General features: G+C 31.1%; 1 protein-coding gene across 1 annotated transcript in view; it reads right to left on the bottom strand.

The window, feature by feature from the left end:
• Window positions 1–1,415: 1,415 nt before the first annotated feature.
• The window catches only part of LOC127737938 (histone deacetylase 6-like), a 58,861-nt gene continuing 46,209 nt past the window's right edge, over window positions 1,416–14,067 (bottom strand). The window contains exons 24-29 of the mRNA XM_052248906.1: window positions 13,720–13,785; window positions 13,219–13,278; window positions 9,683–9,772; window positions 7,508–7,611; window positions 6,271–6,338; window positions 1,416–3,653 (exon numbers count right to left, since the gene is read on the bottom strand). Coding sequence (XP_052104866.1) covers window positions 3,547–3,653; window positions 6,271–6,338; window positions 7,508–7,611; window positions 9,683–9,772; window positions 13,219–13,278; window positions 13,720–13,785 — 495 coding nt within the window. The 3' untranslated portion in view covers window positions 1,416–3,546. The remainder of the gene's footprint in view (window positions 3,654–6,270; window positions 6,339–7,507; window positions 7,612–9,682; window positions 9,773–13,218; window positions 13,279–13,719; window positions 13,786–14,067) is intronic.

Genomic DNA, 14,067 nt, shown 5'->3' with positions numbered 1-14,067 from the left:
AATTTATTATTATTCCAGGGTACTAACTTTGTGGGTTCTGTGGGAATACGTGAACCACAAGTTTAAATATTTAACCAATTACAAATTTCCTTTTGGTGTGTATGCAGAATTTGTGAAAACCATGAAATCAAGTATCCTCGAAACTATAATTTTTCCTGCATTCACAAATTAGGTATCCACTAAAAAAATAAAAAGAACTCACATTATCAATTTTTTAGGCAAATATTGATTTCAATTACTGGTATAAAATGATGTTAAAATTTAAAATGACAACATTTTGACAACTTTACCAATGTTATAAATGTCTAAAATAATAAATTTTCTTGACTGATGAAAAACTTGATTGCACTATAAATTTACTGAATTAGTACAACTATTAAATTCTATATATTTACCAGAAAATGACAGGAGCTTCGACAGAAAGGTATCAATTTAAACAAACAGATGATAAACACAGCAATTATTTAGGAATTATTTTTAATGACCAAGGATATAATGGAAGAATATCTCTGGTGAAAGATGAAATTATTCGATATTTCTTTTTTATTTCTATGCCCTATTTACTGTAATCATAACTAATCTGAGGGATTTCATGTTCAATAAAACTGCAAAACAGTAAAAAAAAGCTGCATTTTCATAAAAAGAGGAAAACATTTATAAAGTGCATCAAAAACCTTATTAAATTAAAACAAATTTGGTTAATGAGGATATGTTCTAATTCAAAAAAGGAGCTGGCAATGAAAGATTTGGACTGATTGATTGATTGTTGGTTGTTTAATGCCCAGTGGCAATTATCAAATATATCATGTCATTCCTTCAGACAGATGATGAGTTATGCTACTAAAATAAGAATGTATGAGAGGAAGAACAGATGGACATATCGACAAGGGCATTACAGTGAGGTATAATCAAAATATTAAATGATACTTGGAAATTGTTGTTTTATGAATAAATACATACAAAGTATTATATAAAAATAAGGAGATGTGGTATGATAGCCAATGAGACAACTATATATGTTTTGTGACTGTTTATTTTGCAAAAGAGTCTATCAGTGAATAAAAGTATTCAAAAGGTCTCTTTTTTCATTTTCATGATGAGGTATACATTCACAGTATTTTGTAATTCAATTTTTTTAATCCCTATGCATTTTATCCCTCAATCCTCAATGATCTAACTACAATGCACTAAAAACTGGTCTAAATACATACAAAATACAAGGTCATAATATTATGTATTGTATAAATAGCATATTGTCTGGATAGATCAATTCTATTTAACTCTACATTCACTAGGACAAATTCTATTTAACTGTACATTCACTGGACCAATTAACTATTTCACTAGGAGTCTATAGAATTTTTAAAATGAATATTTTTAAAAAAAATGCAAACTTGATTAATAAAATGCAATATTTTCATAAAATTTATTCATCTCAAGAATGCAATACAATAAAAAAAATGCAACATTTTTTTTTTTTATTTAAAGATTTTGCAGTGACAACCTGATAAAAAATTTCGACTGATTGTACTATAGCTTCACCTTGCAGTTTCAAGCAGAATAAAAAGTAGCTATACCTCCCCCTAGTCATGCTTCATATTTTTTAATTTGCCAGAACTATAAATAAATCTGTTAACCCTTTCTAAAGCACCTGATTAAGACATTGTTATTAGAGGGATTTGTGTAATTCCTTGACCTGTGTTTTTTCACATTGTTGCTGATTAATTTGCACCTCTTCAACCACATGTGTTCTGCACCGCAGATTCATTAATTTTATTTCCACTCACTGAATGTCTTATAAAGAATATAAAAAACTATTGTGTAATTTTCACTGATTATCTATTAATTCAAAAATTAGTAAGCAACAATGACAAAAATTTGATGACAGGAGGTAATACTGATAAAGTTAAAGAAGACCAAATACTGATACCAACATATAGAAAATGAAAAAGTTGGCACATATAAAATAAGAAGGGACACATACACAAAACTAGATTTGTCAGTATGACAGGAATTCTCCAGCCTGTAAACTTATCCTGAAAATAAGTCAACCGGATGAAACACATCACTCCAATTGTAAGCATCATTACACAAATATATAAAAAATCAGCTCCAGATCAGCTGGCATTACATAAAATGTCTGAACAAATTCAAGATTCATGAAATTTTCTAAGTCTGGGTTAATTCTGCAAAAAGATGGTCATCTGAAGTGAAATACTTGATCTTAAAGTCACTTTTATACACATATGTACAATAAACTAGATCCAGCCCTGCTGGCAAGACATAAAGATCCAGACTAGTACAACTTTATGAAATTTTCTAAACCAAAGGCCCTTAATTCAGTAAATAAATGGTCATCTGGAGCGTAACACAAGGTCAATCTGTATGACACTACTATATACTATAAATGTAATAGAAATCTAATCAATACATTGTCATAAAAAAGTCTAAGCAAATTGGTTTTAAAATGACAGGAGGAATATGGGTAACCCTATGTGCCCCCGACAAAACAGCATCAGGGATATAAAATCATGGACAGGCCCTTAACACATGAAGAGGTTGGGAACGAGAATCTACTTATTAACTTTAAAGGACATGAAGTATAAAACTAAATCTAATTTTAGAAATTGTTTATATATAACTGAAAAGAAGAAAAAACAAGAATGTGTCCATAGTACACGGATGCCCCACTCGCAATATCATTTTCTATGTGCAGTGGACCATTAAATTGGGGTTAAAACTCTAATTTGGCATTAAAATTAGAGGATCATATCATAGGGAACATGTGTACTAAGTTTCAAATTGATTGGACTTCAACTTCATCAAAAACTACCTTGACCAAAAACTTTAACCTGAAGCTGGACAGATGGACGGACGAACGAACAAACGAACAGACACACAGACCGAAAAACATAATGCCCCTCTACTATCGTAGGTGGGGAATAAAAAAAAGATATTTTACATTTTAAACTTGTTTGGTGACATTATCTACATTAGTTATGACTTTCAAAATGTTTCCATGAAAATATCAAACTTTACATACCGAAAAAGAAAGAAGATATTTACTGGAGATTATTTAGATACATGTAGTTTTTAAGACTTAATCAATAGTTAAGGTAAGGTACAGTATAAATTTAGACTCCTGATAATTTGGTAATGCATGTACTGAATATTTGAAAATAAAAAAAAAACATATTTATCAATGACCTCTCTGCTAGTATTCTTTCTGTTCATATTATTGTACATTTTCCCTCAATTCTTTTACATAAAATAAGACAATTTTACCATAACAAAAACTAAAGCTTAAACACAGGGACAGAAACATGAAACACATACTTTATATAGTATATTTTGGAAAAACAAGATAAAAATAAAGTTTGGAAGAGTATGAAAAATACTATCTATGGTCTTAGCCATGATCTACCTAAAATGTATATAAGATAAATATAAATAACTAACAACAAGAGAAATATAAATAATGATTAAATGAATTGAGGTATGTGTAACAATCTTTGGCTAAGATCTTGTGTTGACAGCATGGGAATTTCACACTTTCTCGTCTTTCTCTTCATTTTCCTGTTCTTCAAATTCTCTCATTGAATTTTCTTTCTGCTCTTTTATGATTTCAAGTTGTTTTTCTGTTGGCAGATCAACTGAAAATATTCATATAATCATATAAAATAAAGTCTGTTGTGAACTATATATCTAATCCATTGCATATTTTAATTACTTAAGAACATGGCTGTTCTGAACTCCCTATAATGAATGAAGATCATATTTTGAAACCTGGAATTATAACATATTTTTTCAAGTGGTGAATTAAAATTCCTCTAACAAAAGTAATATTCTATAATGAAAATATATCTTTTAATTCATTTTTCTACCAAAAAATCCTTCATTCCTCCTCCAAATCTTAAAGCAGGACTCATTTACTAGTATGCTGAATGATGAAATTAGGGAAAGTTAATTCAGTTATCATCAGTCTCTTTCCCATTTGACAAAATTAACTGTGAATATCATGTCTGAATATTTCAAAGATCTCAAAAACTCGTGTCTCAAGAATTATACATTTAAACAGATCTTCAAAACATTTTATGATGTAACTACGCAGGATTTCAACTTATGTTGAGGTGTGAACTTTGGACATGCTATCAACTCATAGAAATCCTTAAAATCTTTTTATCCTTTAAAATCTGAAGGCCACAAAACATTTGAATGGTGGGAAAGAACAAAATACTAAATATATCCGTTTGCAAACTGAATATATCATGTTAGAATATATTGCTTTCAGTTATGCACATTTTTGAAGCTATCGTTAACTTCTTATCTACCACAGGTACCTTTACAGTTCACTACTACACACTGCTGATTAGTTAGCTACTGCAGCTGAATTGTAGGTTAACTACCAGAGATAATTAATCCCTTCCTATACTTCCAATTTTGCTTTCTAATTGCATAAATCCTTCAAATTCTTCACTTTCGCTATACGATTTGAACAAAGAAGCCCATTCATCCGCCATTGTTTTAATCGCTTCCAAACACGTGTAAAATTCATCATAATTAAATGTAAACAAACACTTTTTACAGAAAAGGAATGTACGAGTTGAAAGATTATTCATTTGTAAAACCGAATTTCATTGGTTCATTTTGGGATTCCCCAACAGTTTTGTCCAATCTAAAGGGTTTTAACAGTGGTATATTTTACCGAATATCCGTTACCGGGACTGTGCAAGTGTATGTTTACAGCGGATTTATCAGTCACTGCGGACAGAACGATGATAAAAACCGTGTATATATCCGTCAGTGGTAGATAAAGAGTTAATCAACAAATGTCATTGGTTTTCAAACATTTTTTTATGAAACCTTAAACAGTAATGAAAGGTTTTGTGAGCACGGAAGAGTAAAGATTGCTTTCATTTTGCAATTTTGTGAATTTTAAAATAGAACATTAAATTGTATTTGGCTAAAAAACTTAAAAATTTGAGTTGGAGTTATCTTCCTTTGTACATGTATAACAGATTCATACACCTTGCATTACTTATGTAATTTTTAATAAAAACATATTTTCTTGACAAGTATGGTTACTCAAATACACATCATATTGTAACTTAGATATCAAAGTATGACACATCATCAATAAATTACATGACATTGACTGGATAGGATCTAAATAGTGATCACTTCACTGCACTATTTTGTTTGAACTATCAAAGGTAGTGATAAATCTTTCATACCTGCCAACCCTCCCGTTTTGAGCGGGAGACTCCCGCTCAAATGGCGAAATTTGGGAAATCTCCCGCTTGCCAGTATCCTACCCGTGCGGGAGTATAGAATCTCCTGCTTTGGGATATTTTAACCTTGAATGACAAGTCAACATTAATTACGTTTTTGTCTCACTGATGAGGGTTGTTTTTACCTGTTAATCACAGACCATGTGAAATTAAATGGCTTCACTTCACAGCTTGGGTGTCAAACATAGTTCTAATTAACAATCATTAACCACTTTTGCTTCGAGCAAAACACTTCATAGAAATTTCGGGTTACTTCCCCTGTTTAATCCTGTTTTAAGTAACCCTTCTTAAAATAATGTGAATTGATAAAACAATATAAACTAAATACAAATTAAACGAAGAATCATAAAAGGATGGCAATTAAAAGATTTTGTATGACTTAAGACAAAAAAAATAATTATATTTTAAAAATCACTTAAAAGATCTATACTTCTATTCAATGTTTATATTTAAATTTATAAGATACGTATTGAACCAAATTTAGTGAAATAAATATGTGCACACACAAAATGCATCAGTAACAACATGATTGTTCTCTTATAACAGAGGTATCTAGGGTGAAAATTGTCCGGGAGGGATTCAAATGTCAAAGATGATGAAATAGGAAAAAAAAACACACCTTCTGTAGTTAAAGAAACAAAGTATATTTACTAACTCTTATATGTGTTTCGTAGATGAATAAATAAACACGTCATATATTTCACTTGAAAATGTCGTTCGCACAAAATCTCCCCCTCAGCTGTCAAAGCTGAGAGGGAGATCTCCCTCTTTGAAGGTTTCAGAGGTTGGCAGGTATGAATCTTTGAAGATATGAATATCAAGTCAGTACCATAAAGTTGATTGCATTTTATGCAATCTTTACCCAAAAATTGTAACAGTGTAAGCAATCTCATCATCACCCCTCTATTACAATTCCCAAGAATTAATGCTTAACATTTGTTCCTCAATTACAACTTTCAAAAGCCTGACTAGTACCTACCTCTATATTGTAAGGATTTCCAAAATTCTGATTGTGTATCTATTGTGTCACAAATGCTCTTCACAGCACTGGAAAGAAAACAAAAGCTTAAAAAAAGTCTCTTTCTGTTTTCAAGAAAGATCCATAGTACATGTATGTATCAGCAAACATGAAAAGAAATAACTTCTAATCCTACCTTTAACCTGACATAGACAAGTATTGATAAAGGCTTTACCCTTGATCTACATCAGGCTTAGGTAACCTTGTTCATCCTGATGTGCATAGTTTCGGCATTTACCTGATTTTAAAGGAAAAAGGCCTTACCATGCAATTCATAGAAAATGTTCTGAAATTTTGTAATTTGGAATATTAAGAATAAAAAGAGAATTTTTTTACACCAAGGTGTTGACCTGATTCAAATATGAATGAATTATAGCCTTTCTCTGGTATTCAGAAATGATCTCCTATTTGCTATGTTATCACTAAAGATTGTCTTTGAGTTGTTTTGATAAACTACCAGTAATAGGATGCATGTCAACTGAAATATGACAACAAAAATAGAGAGTTTTAATATAGTCATTGAACCATGAAAATGACTGCAAAGACAACTGTGCAACAACTCTTTTAGGGGTTCATAGGCGGCCAGTTGCAGGGCTGAATTTATGTCATTAAACAAAAGTAAGTATCCATCCTAACTTTACCGATACCACACATCCACTTCTTCAGGGTGTTGGTTCACTATAACCATAAATGTCACAAAAAAAGTAAAATAACAACAACAAAAAAACGAACTCCATGGACAATTCAAAATAGAAAGTCCCTTAACAAAAGGCAAAATCAAAAACTCAAACATATCAAACGAATGGAAAACAACTGCCATATTCCTGACTTGGTACAGGTATTTCCTTATATACACCTTCATTTTCCAGACCATGATTCTGAGCGGCCCCTAGTACAGGACCTACCTATTTCATGTTTTGTTTATTTGTTCTCGTCCTGATCACACATGAAATATTTTTCACTGGAAGTAAAGCAAACAACAATCAATAAATCAATCATAGACAACTGACAAAAGGCCACAGAAAATTTAGAGCATGAGGCATCTGAATACAAGATAAGGACTATCAAGCTCTGCTTCTTTTTTACATTTATAAAAATTTATTCAAAAAAATTAGGCTTCGGCTGCCATCAGATTAGCATCTATGTCTGACATTCTATGACATTAATTACAGGCATAGCAAAATTTTGAAATTCTTACCTTTGACTCGGTATCATGGAAGTTAAAGAAGGCAGAGGGTCACCTAACAGTGTAGAAATACAACAGGCCATCGAATCTGATGTCATGTCTATGTTATATCCTCCCTGCAATTAACATGTGTATAAATGTCATATCTAAGTTATATTTCCAAGTCCCTTAAAAAATAAGGATTTAAATATATATACATCAGGCCATAATCTTGCCGCGAAATGACGATTTAAGTCGCCAAAGAATTTTGAAAATCGCTAAATCTCGCCAGTCCACTGACTTCATGGCGAAGTCAAATCGCTATGAAAATCGGTAAAAGGGAGACAACTTGTGAATTACAAGTCTCTCAGTTAAAAAAAAATGGCGACTGACAAGGAAAATCGAGATTTTCGAAACGACCCAGGACTAATACTGTCGACGATCAAATTAAATAAATACAACAGCGACTTTGAACATCCTTGGATATAACATTTAAAACTATTCAATCGGAAAACTGACCGTCTGTTAAAGTTATCATTTTATGATGATTTTTATCTGAGGATGTTGCGTAATCACTCAGCTGATTTGTTTTATTTTTATTTATAACGAGTCGATCAATTTGTACTATTCGGTGGGTTAAGGGTGGGAATTAATGGTAGATTTATTATATTCATTGCATAAAAATTGAAATATAAAAGGTAGAAAGACAGCTGATGGATAATGCGATTGCAAATGTATGACACTCGACCAGCTGTGATCAGCAGTGGATTTTTTTTCACGACAATTTCGTTGATAGGGAAGATATCTTTAAAAAATGATAGAAATTAGCTCTGCATCGGTTAATTAATATGTGTTTGACAGATATTTTCATTTATAGGCTTACAATCTTTAACGAGAATCTCAATTTACAACTACATGTAACATGATGTCCTGGACATTCAATAATGTTTTACAAAATAATGACAAGTGGTGATATAAATTAAATTCCCAGTCATGTGAAATTCATCAGGTAAACTGGGAGTCATATTTTTCTGGACATTTAAAAATAAATTGAGGCAGATGCACATGAATTTAATGCATCATAATATTACTAGGCTATTCCCTCGTCTCCCAAGTAACAAATTTTATTTAAACTTAAATTCAAGTTGACAGTACAAATGGTATCAATGAATAAATAACAACTATATTGTCTAAACCTTTTTATTAAGAACTTTCCATATATACATTTTGTACAATAACATGAAAAAACTGTATATTTTTTATTGCATATAAAAAAATTTCCTTAGTGATAAGCACAAGAACACTACGCAACCGAAACGGTAATGGAATCTCACTTCTCTAAGAAATTAACCACTTCTCCCTTCTCTCTCATGGAAGGAGAAGTCACTTCTCCCTCTCCAAAATCCTAGATTAGGCCCTGTACATACTGTTTCATTCAATACTTTGAGTAGGTGATAGAACTAAATAGGTTTACTTTAGTTTTTCATTTGAATCAAGAATAGCTTCAATCTATTATTTACTGATATGGTAGACTCTAGATCTGTTACAATTTGTTTTAATGGTCACAACAATGCAAATATTCAATCCTCGTGTAAAAATATTTGCGACTGGATGATAAGTAAACAACAATCAAGCAATCATCAAATATTCAGTCAATTCTATTAAGCTTGAAATATAAACTAAAATCTGTAAAAAAATCTAATTTATCTCCAACAATATCCTTCAACATTTGTTTTTATGACTATATAACAATTGTCATAAATGAATAATTATGTCAAATAAAGCCAAGAACCATGAACTTTTTGAACTGAAGAAAAGCCTCATTTGCACTGGTTCAATACCGCTGCTGGTGGACTGTTAGTCATAAAGGGTATCATCAGCTCAGCAATCAGTGCTTGGGTACTAACGTAATTTGTAACATATACTTATTTGAAATTCCCTTTTCAAATATAAGAAATTATTAAGAAACTAAGGTTCCATCTCCAGCAGGAAAAGTTGACCTTAAATGAATTTGGCTATTCTATTGAGGTCTTTTTTGGTCATATTGCTCTGAACATTTCAGTATATTTACTCATCCCCAGCATTCAAATGTTAAGGTTTGAGGGTTCCTGATGAAGGTAAATCCAGAAAAGCGCTTCAGACACACAAAGTTATCAAGTGCTTATTTCATTCATTGTATCTGTTGACTTTCCTTCTATCCAAACTTACCTCCAGTGCAAGAATAATTCTACCATGAGCAAGCCCTTTTAACATACTGGCCATGTGACCAAACAATTCTGGAGATAATCTGTAATTTCCCTGAAATAAATCCAATCAGACATGTAACCAAACAATTCTGGAGATAATCTGTAATTTCCCTAAAATAAATCCAATCAGACATGTAACCAAGCAATGTTTGGGCTAATTTGTTTAAAACATGCTTTTTTAGAAGAGGATATTATTAATGAGACTTTACTGCAAGCTTGTAACTGATAAATGGTGCTCAATTTGAGGAGGAAAATACATCAAAGAACATGCACCTTTCCTGCTTTTATAAATATCATTCTCTTACTATTGTTGTAGAACCCTGTTTGAAAAAATACCATAAAATAGAACCTTTTCATTTTAAGTAGTTTGTTCTTTTAAATGAAGAGAAATATTGATGCAATCTTAGACTCAAATGAAGCTGCTGGAAACCAACCCTTTACCGGGACTTAATGCATGCTGATTTTTTTTAGTCAGTTCAGTAAGGATGCTGTTTTTTTAATATTACTGAGTTGAATTCAAGTAAAAAGACCATAATAGCATGAATAAAATGCTTCGCTGGGCGCAGCTTGATACGACCACAGAGGTCGAACCCTGAACAGTTGGGGCAAGTATGGACACAACATTCAAGCTTGATACAGCTCTGAATTTGGATTGTGATTAAATATTTGACACAGCATAGGTTTCTGACACAGAAAGAATGTGAACTAAGAACTTCAATTTTTTTAATTTACCTATTATGGTCCAATGACCAAAATCAAAATACATGGTTAGATTCAGCATATCAAAGAACCCCATATATTCAATTTTTGTTGAAATCAAACAAAGTTTAATTTTGGACCCCAACTTGGACAACTTGAAAACTGGTCCCATAATCAAAAATCTAAACACATGTTTAGATTCAGCATATCAAAGTACCACAAGAATTCATTTTTTGTTAAAATCAAACTAAGTTTAATTTTGGACCCTTTGGACCTTAATGTAGACCAATTTAAAAAACGAGACCCAAAATTAAAAATCTAAAACCATGGTTAGATTTGGCATATCAAAGAACCCCAATAATTCAATTTTTGATGAAATCAAACAAAGTTCAATTTTGGACCCTTTTGACCTCAATATGAACCAATTTGATAGCGGGCCCACAAATAAAAAATCTAAATACATGGTAAGATTCAGCATATCAAAGAACCCCATATATTCAATTTTTGTTGAAATCAAACAAAGTTTAATTTTGGACCCCAACTTGGACCAACTTGAAAACTGGGCCCATAATCAAAAATATAAACACATGTTTAGATTCAGCATATCAAAGAACCCCAAAAATTCAATTTTTGTTAAAATCAAACTAAGTTTAATTTTGGACCCTTTGGACCTTAATTTAGACCAATTTAAAAAACGGGACCCAAAATTAAAAATCTAAATACACGGTTAGATTTGGCATATCAAAGAACCCCAATAATTCAATTTTTGATGAAATCAAACAAAGTTTAATTTTGGACCCTTCTGACCTCAATATGAACCAATTTGATAGCGGGGTCCACAAAAAAAAAAATCTAAATACATGGTTAGATTCAGCATATCAAAGAACCCCATATATTCAATTTTTGTTGAAATCAAACAAAGTTTAATTTTGGACCAACTTGAAAACTGGGCCAAAAATCAAAAATCTAAATACATGTTTAGATTCAGCATATCAAAGAACCCCATATATTCAATTTTTGTTGAAATCAAACAAAGTTTAATTTTGGACCCCAACTTGGACCAACTTGAAAACTGGGCCCATAATCAAAAATATAAACACATGTTTAGATTCAGAATATCAAAGTACCCCAATAATTCAATTTTTGTTAAAATCAAACTAAGTTTAATTTTGGACCCTTTGGACCTTAATGTAGACCAATTTAAAAAACGGGAACCAAAATTAAAAATCTAAATACACGGTTAGATTTGGCATATCAAAGAACCCCAATAATTCAATTTTTGATGAAATCAAACAAAGTTTAATTTTGGACCCTTTTGACCTCAATATGAACCAATTTGATAGCGGGCCCACAAATAAAAAATCTAAATACATGGTAAGATTCAGCATATCAAAGAACCCCATATATTCAATTTTTGTTGAAATCAAACAAAGTTTAATTTTCGACCCCAATTTGGACCAACTTGAAAACTGGGCCAAAAATCTAAAATCTAAATACATGTTTAGATTCAGCATATCAAAGAACCCCATATATTCAATTTTTGTTAAAATCAAACAAAGTTTAATTTTGGATTTAAATTTACCATAGTGCTAACTTAATCTATTTTATAATAGAATTTAAAATATAGTGTCAAATCTTTCATATGGATTTTTTTGTAAAAAAAAAAGATGCAACATTTGCAGATATTTTTACTGGTCTTCCTTTATAAATATTTATTTCTTTAAACATAATTTAAAAGCAGTGTAAGGGAAGTAACCAAAACGTTGTATTTTGATTACCTCCCTTACACTGTTTTAAATTATCTTAATTGTTCATTAACCATTACTTTATACATAATTTAAAAGCATTGTAAGGGAGATAATTTCAATGATGTATTTGATTTATCTCCCTTACACTGCTTTAAATTATGTTTTGTACTAAAGTATTTGTCCATTAACCAGGACAACCTTGTTTTTCCCCCTTATTTGCCCCTAATTCTTAAACGGTTTGAGCCATAACCCCCCAAAGCAAATCCTAACCATCCCTTTGTGGTATGGAAACTTGTAGTATAATTTCAGAGAGATCCATACACCGTTCCACAGTTATTGTCTGGAAACTAGAAAATGCTTATTTTTGGCCCCTAATTCCTTAACTGTTGGTACCATAACTCCCAAAATCAATCCCCACTTTTCTTTTGTGGTATTGAACCTTATGGTAAAATTTCACAGAGATCCATTCAATTAAACTAAAGTTAGAGTGCGAAAACTAATGCGTCTTCGGACGACGACGACGACAACTGACGAGACGACAACGTCATACCAATATACGACCACAAAAATTTTTTGCGGTCGTATAAAAATGAATAATTTAACATAGAAGCCAAGAGTTTATCATGATGTTTTCAGATGGGTCCTTTTGTGCCATTTTGAGAAGTTTCCACACCAAAATCAGGTCATTTGTGTAATAAAAATAGTGGGTAATTCGATAATTTTAGGAAATCTGCATGACTATGAATTCATTTTAAGTGAGAATGGTCCTGTAACCAAAGAGTTACCTTAAAAATTCTCCGTCTTCTTCAATGGCTGACAAATTCGAAATTGGTTCTTTCAAACCATGGTGGATTCATTTCTGTGATACTAATTTTTCATTAATTTCTTTGGTAGAAAGGAACCAAGAATTTAGATACTTGATGTATCACAAATTGCTAGGTACTTTGATAGGAGCAATCAAATAAATTCCTTACAATTGATTTTTTTTTACTCCAACCTCGAGAATTGATCCAAACAAAATGAATTCAAATTATGTTTAAAATTCACTTACTAAATTGTCTCCTTTAGCACCATCAAAGCCTGCAGCCACCAACACCAAATCTGGAGAAAACTGAAAAGACATAATGATAATCAATAAAGAAATGTTATGAATTATGATTGAACGTAACTTTTATTACTATGAAAATCCTTGGTTTATTTCATCTTCATCTTTTTTAACTTGTGTAAAAACACACTTGACATACAAAATATCTACATGATATTGATTTTCATTACATTCTTCTCCTTTTAAATGATAATTTGATGATATGAAACTATTTTTATTCAGACATTCTGCTAAACTTCAATAACCACCTTTCATAGGATTTTCATTGAATGGAGTTTCAATTCTGAAGCAAAGGTGTCACTTTTTAAGGTAACAGTAATCTCAGGTCATAAAACAAGACTCTAAATTTTTTACTATTTTATAAAAAAAAAAAAATAAAGAGAAAAGAAAAACAAAAAATAAACTGAAATTATTAGAGGTTATGTGAGATATACAATATATAAATACCTCATAACATAAAGGTAAGATTACTTGTTGAAATGCTGCTACATAATCTGAATCTCCCTTGGATTCCTACAATAAATAACAAGCTGTCTGATGGATATGACTTGTGAGCACAATTATTGTATAGGTAATAATTTATCGTACTTATGTTAAGAATCAAGTCTAGGGTTAGATGTACATATTCATTTCAAACTGTCCAAAAAATCATAACGAAAAACATTCTGTCATTATGTACTATGTATTACTAAATCAATTTTCTTAATAAAACTTGTGTGATGGAAACATAGGTGACAAAAAAAAACTGAGATTTTATACTCTATGATGCCTTTAAAGTAGAAGAATACTATGACA

The sequence above is a fragment of the Mytilus californianus genome, unplaced genomic scaffold (genome assembly GCF_021869535.1).
Source record: "Mytilus californianus isolate M0D057914Y unplaced genomic scaffold, xbMytCali1.0.p SCAF_1, whole genome shotgun sequence".
Taxonomy (NCBI): Eukaryota; Metazoa; Mollusca; class Bivalvia; order Mytilida; family Mytilidae; genus Mytilus; species Mytilus californianus.
The sequence above is the reverse complement of the archived record's forward strand: the minus strand, read 5'-3'. Positions and strand labels throughout refer to the sequence as shown.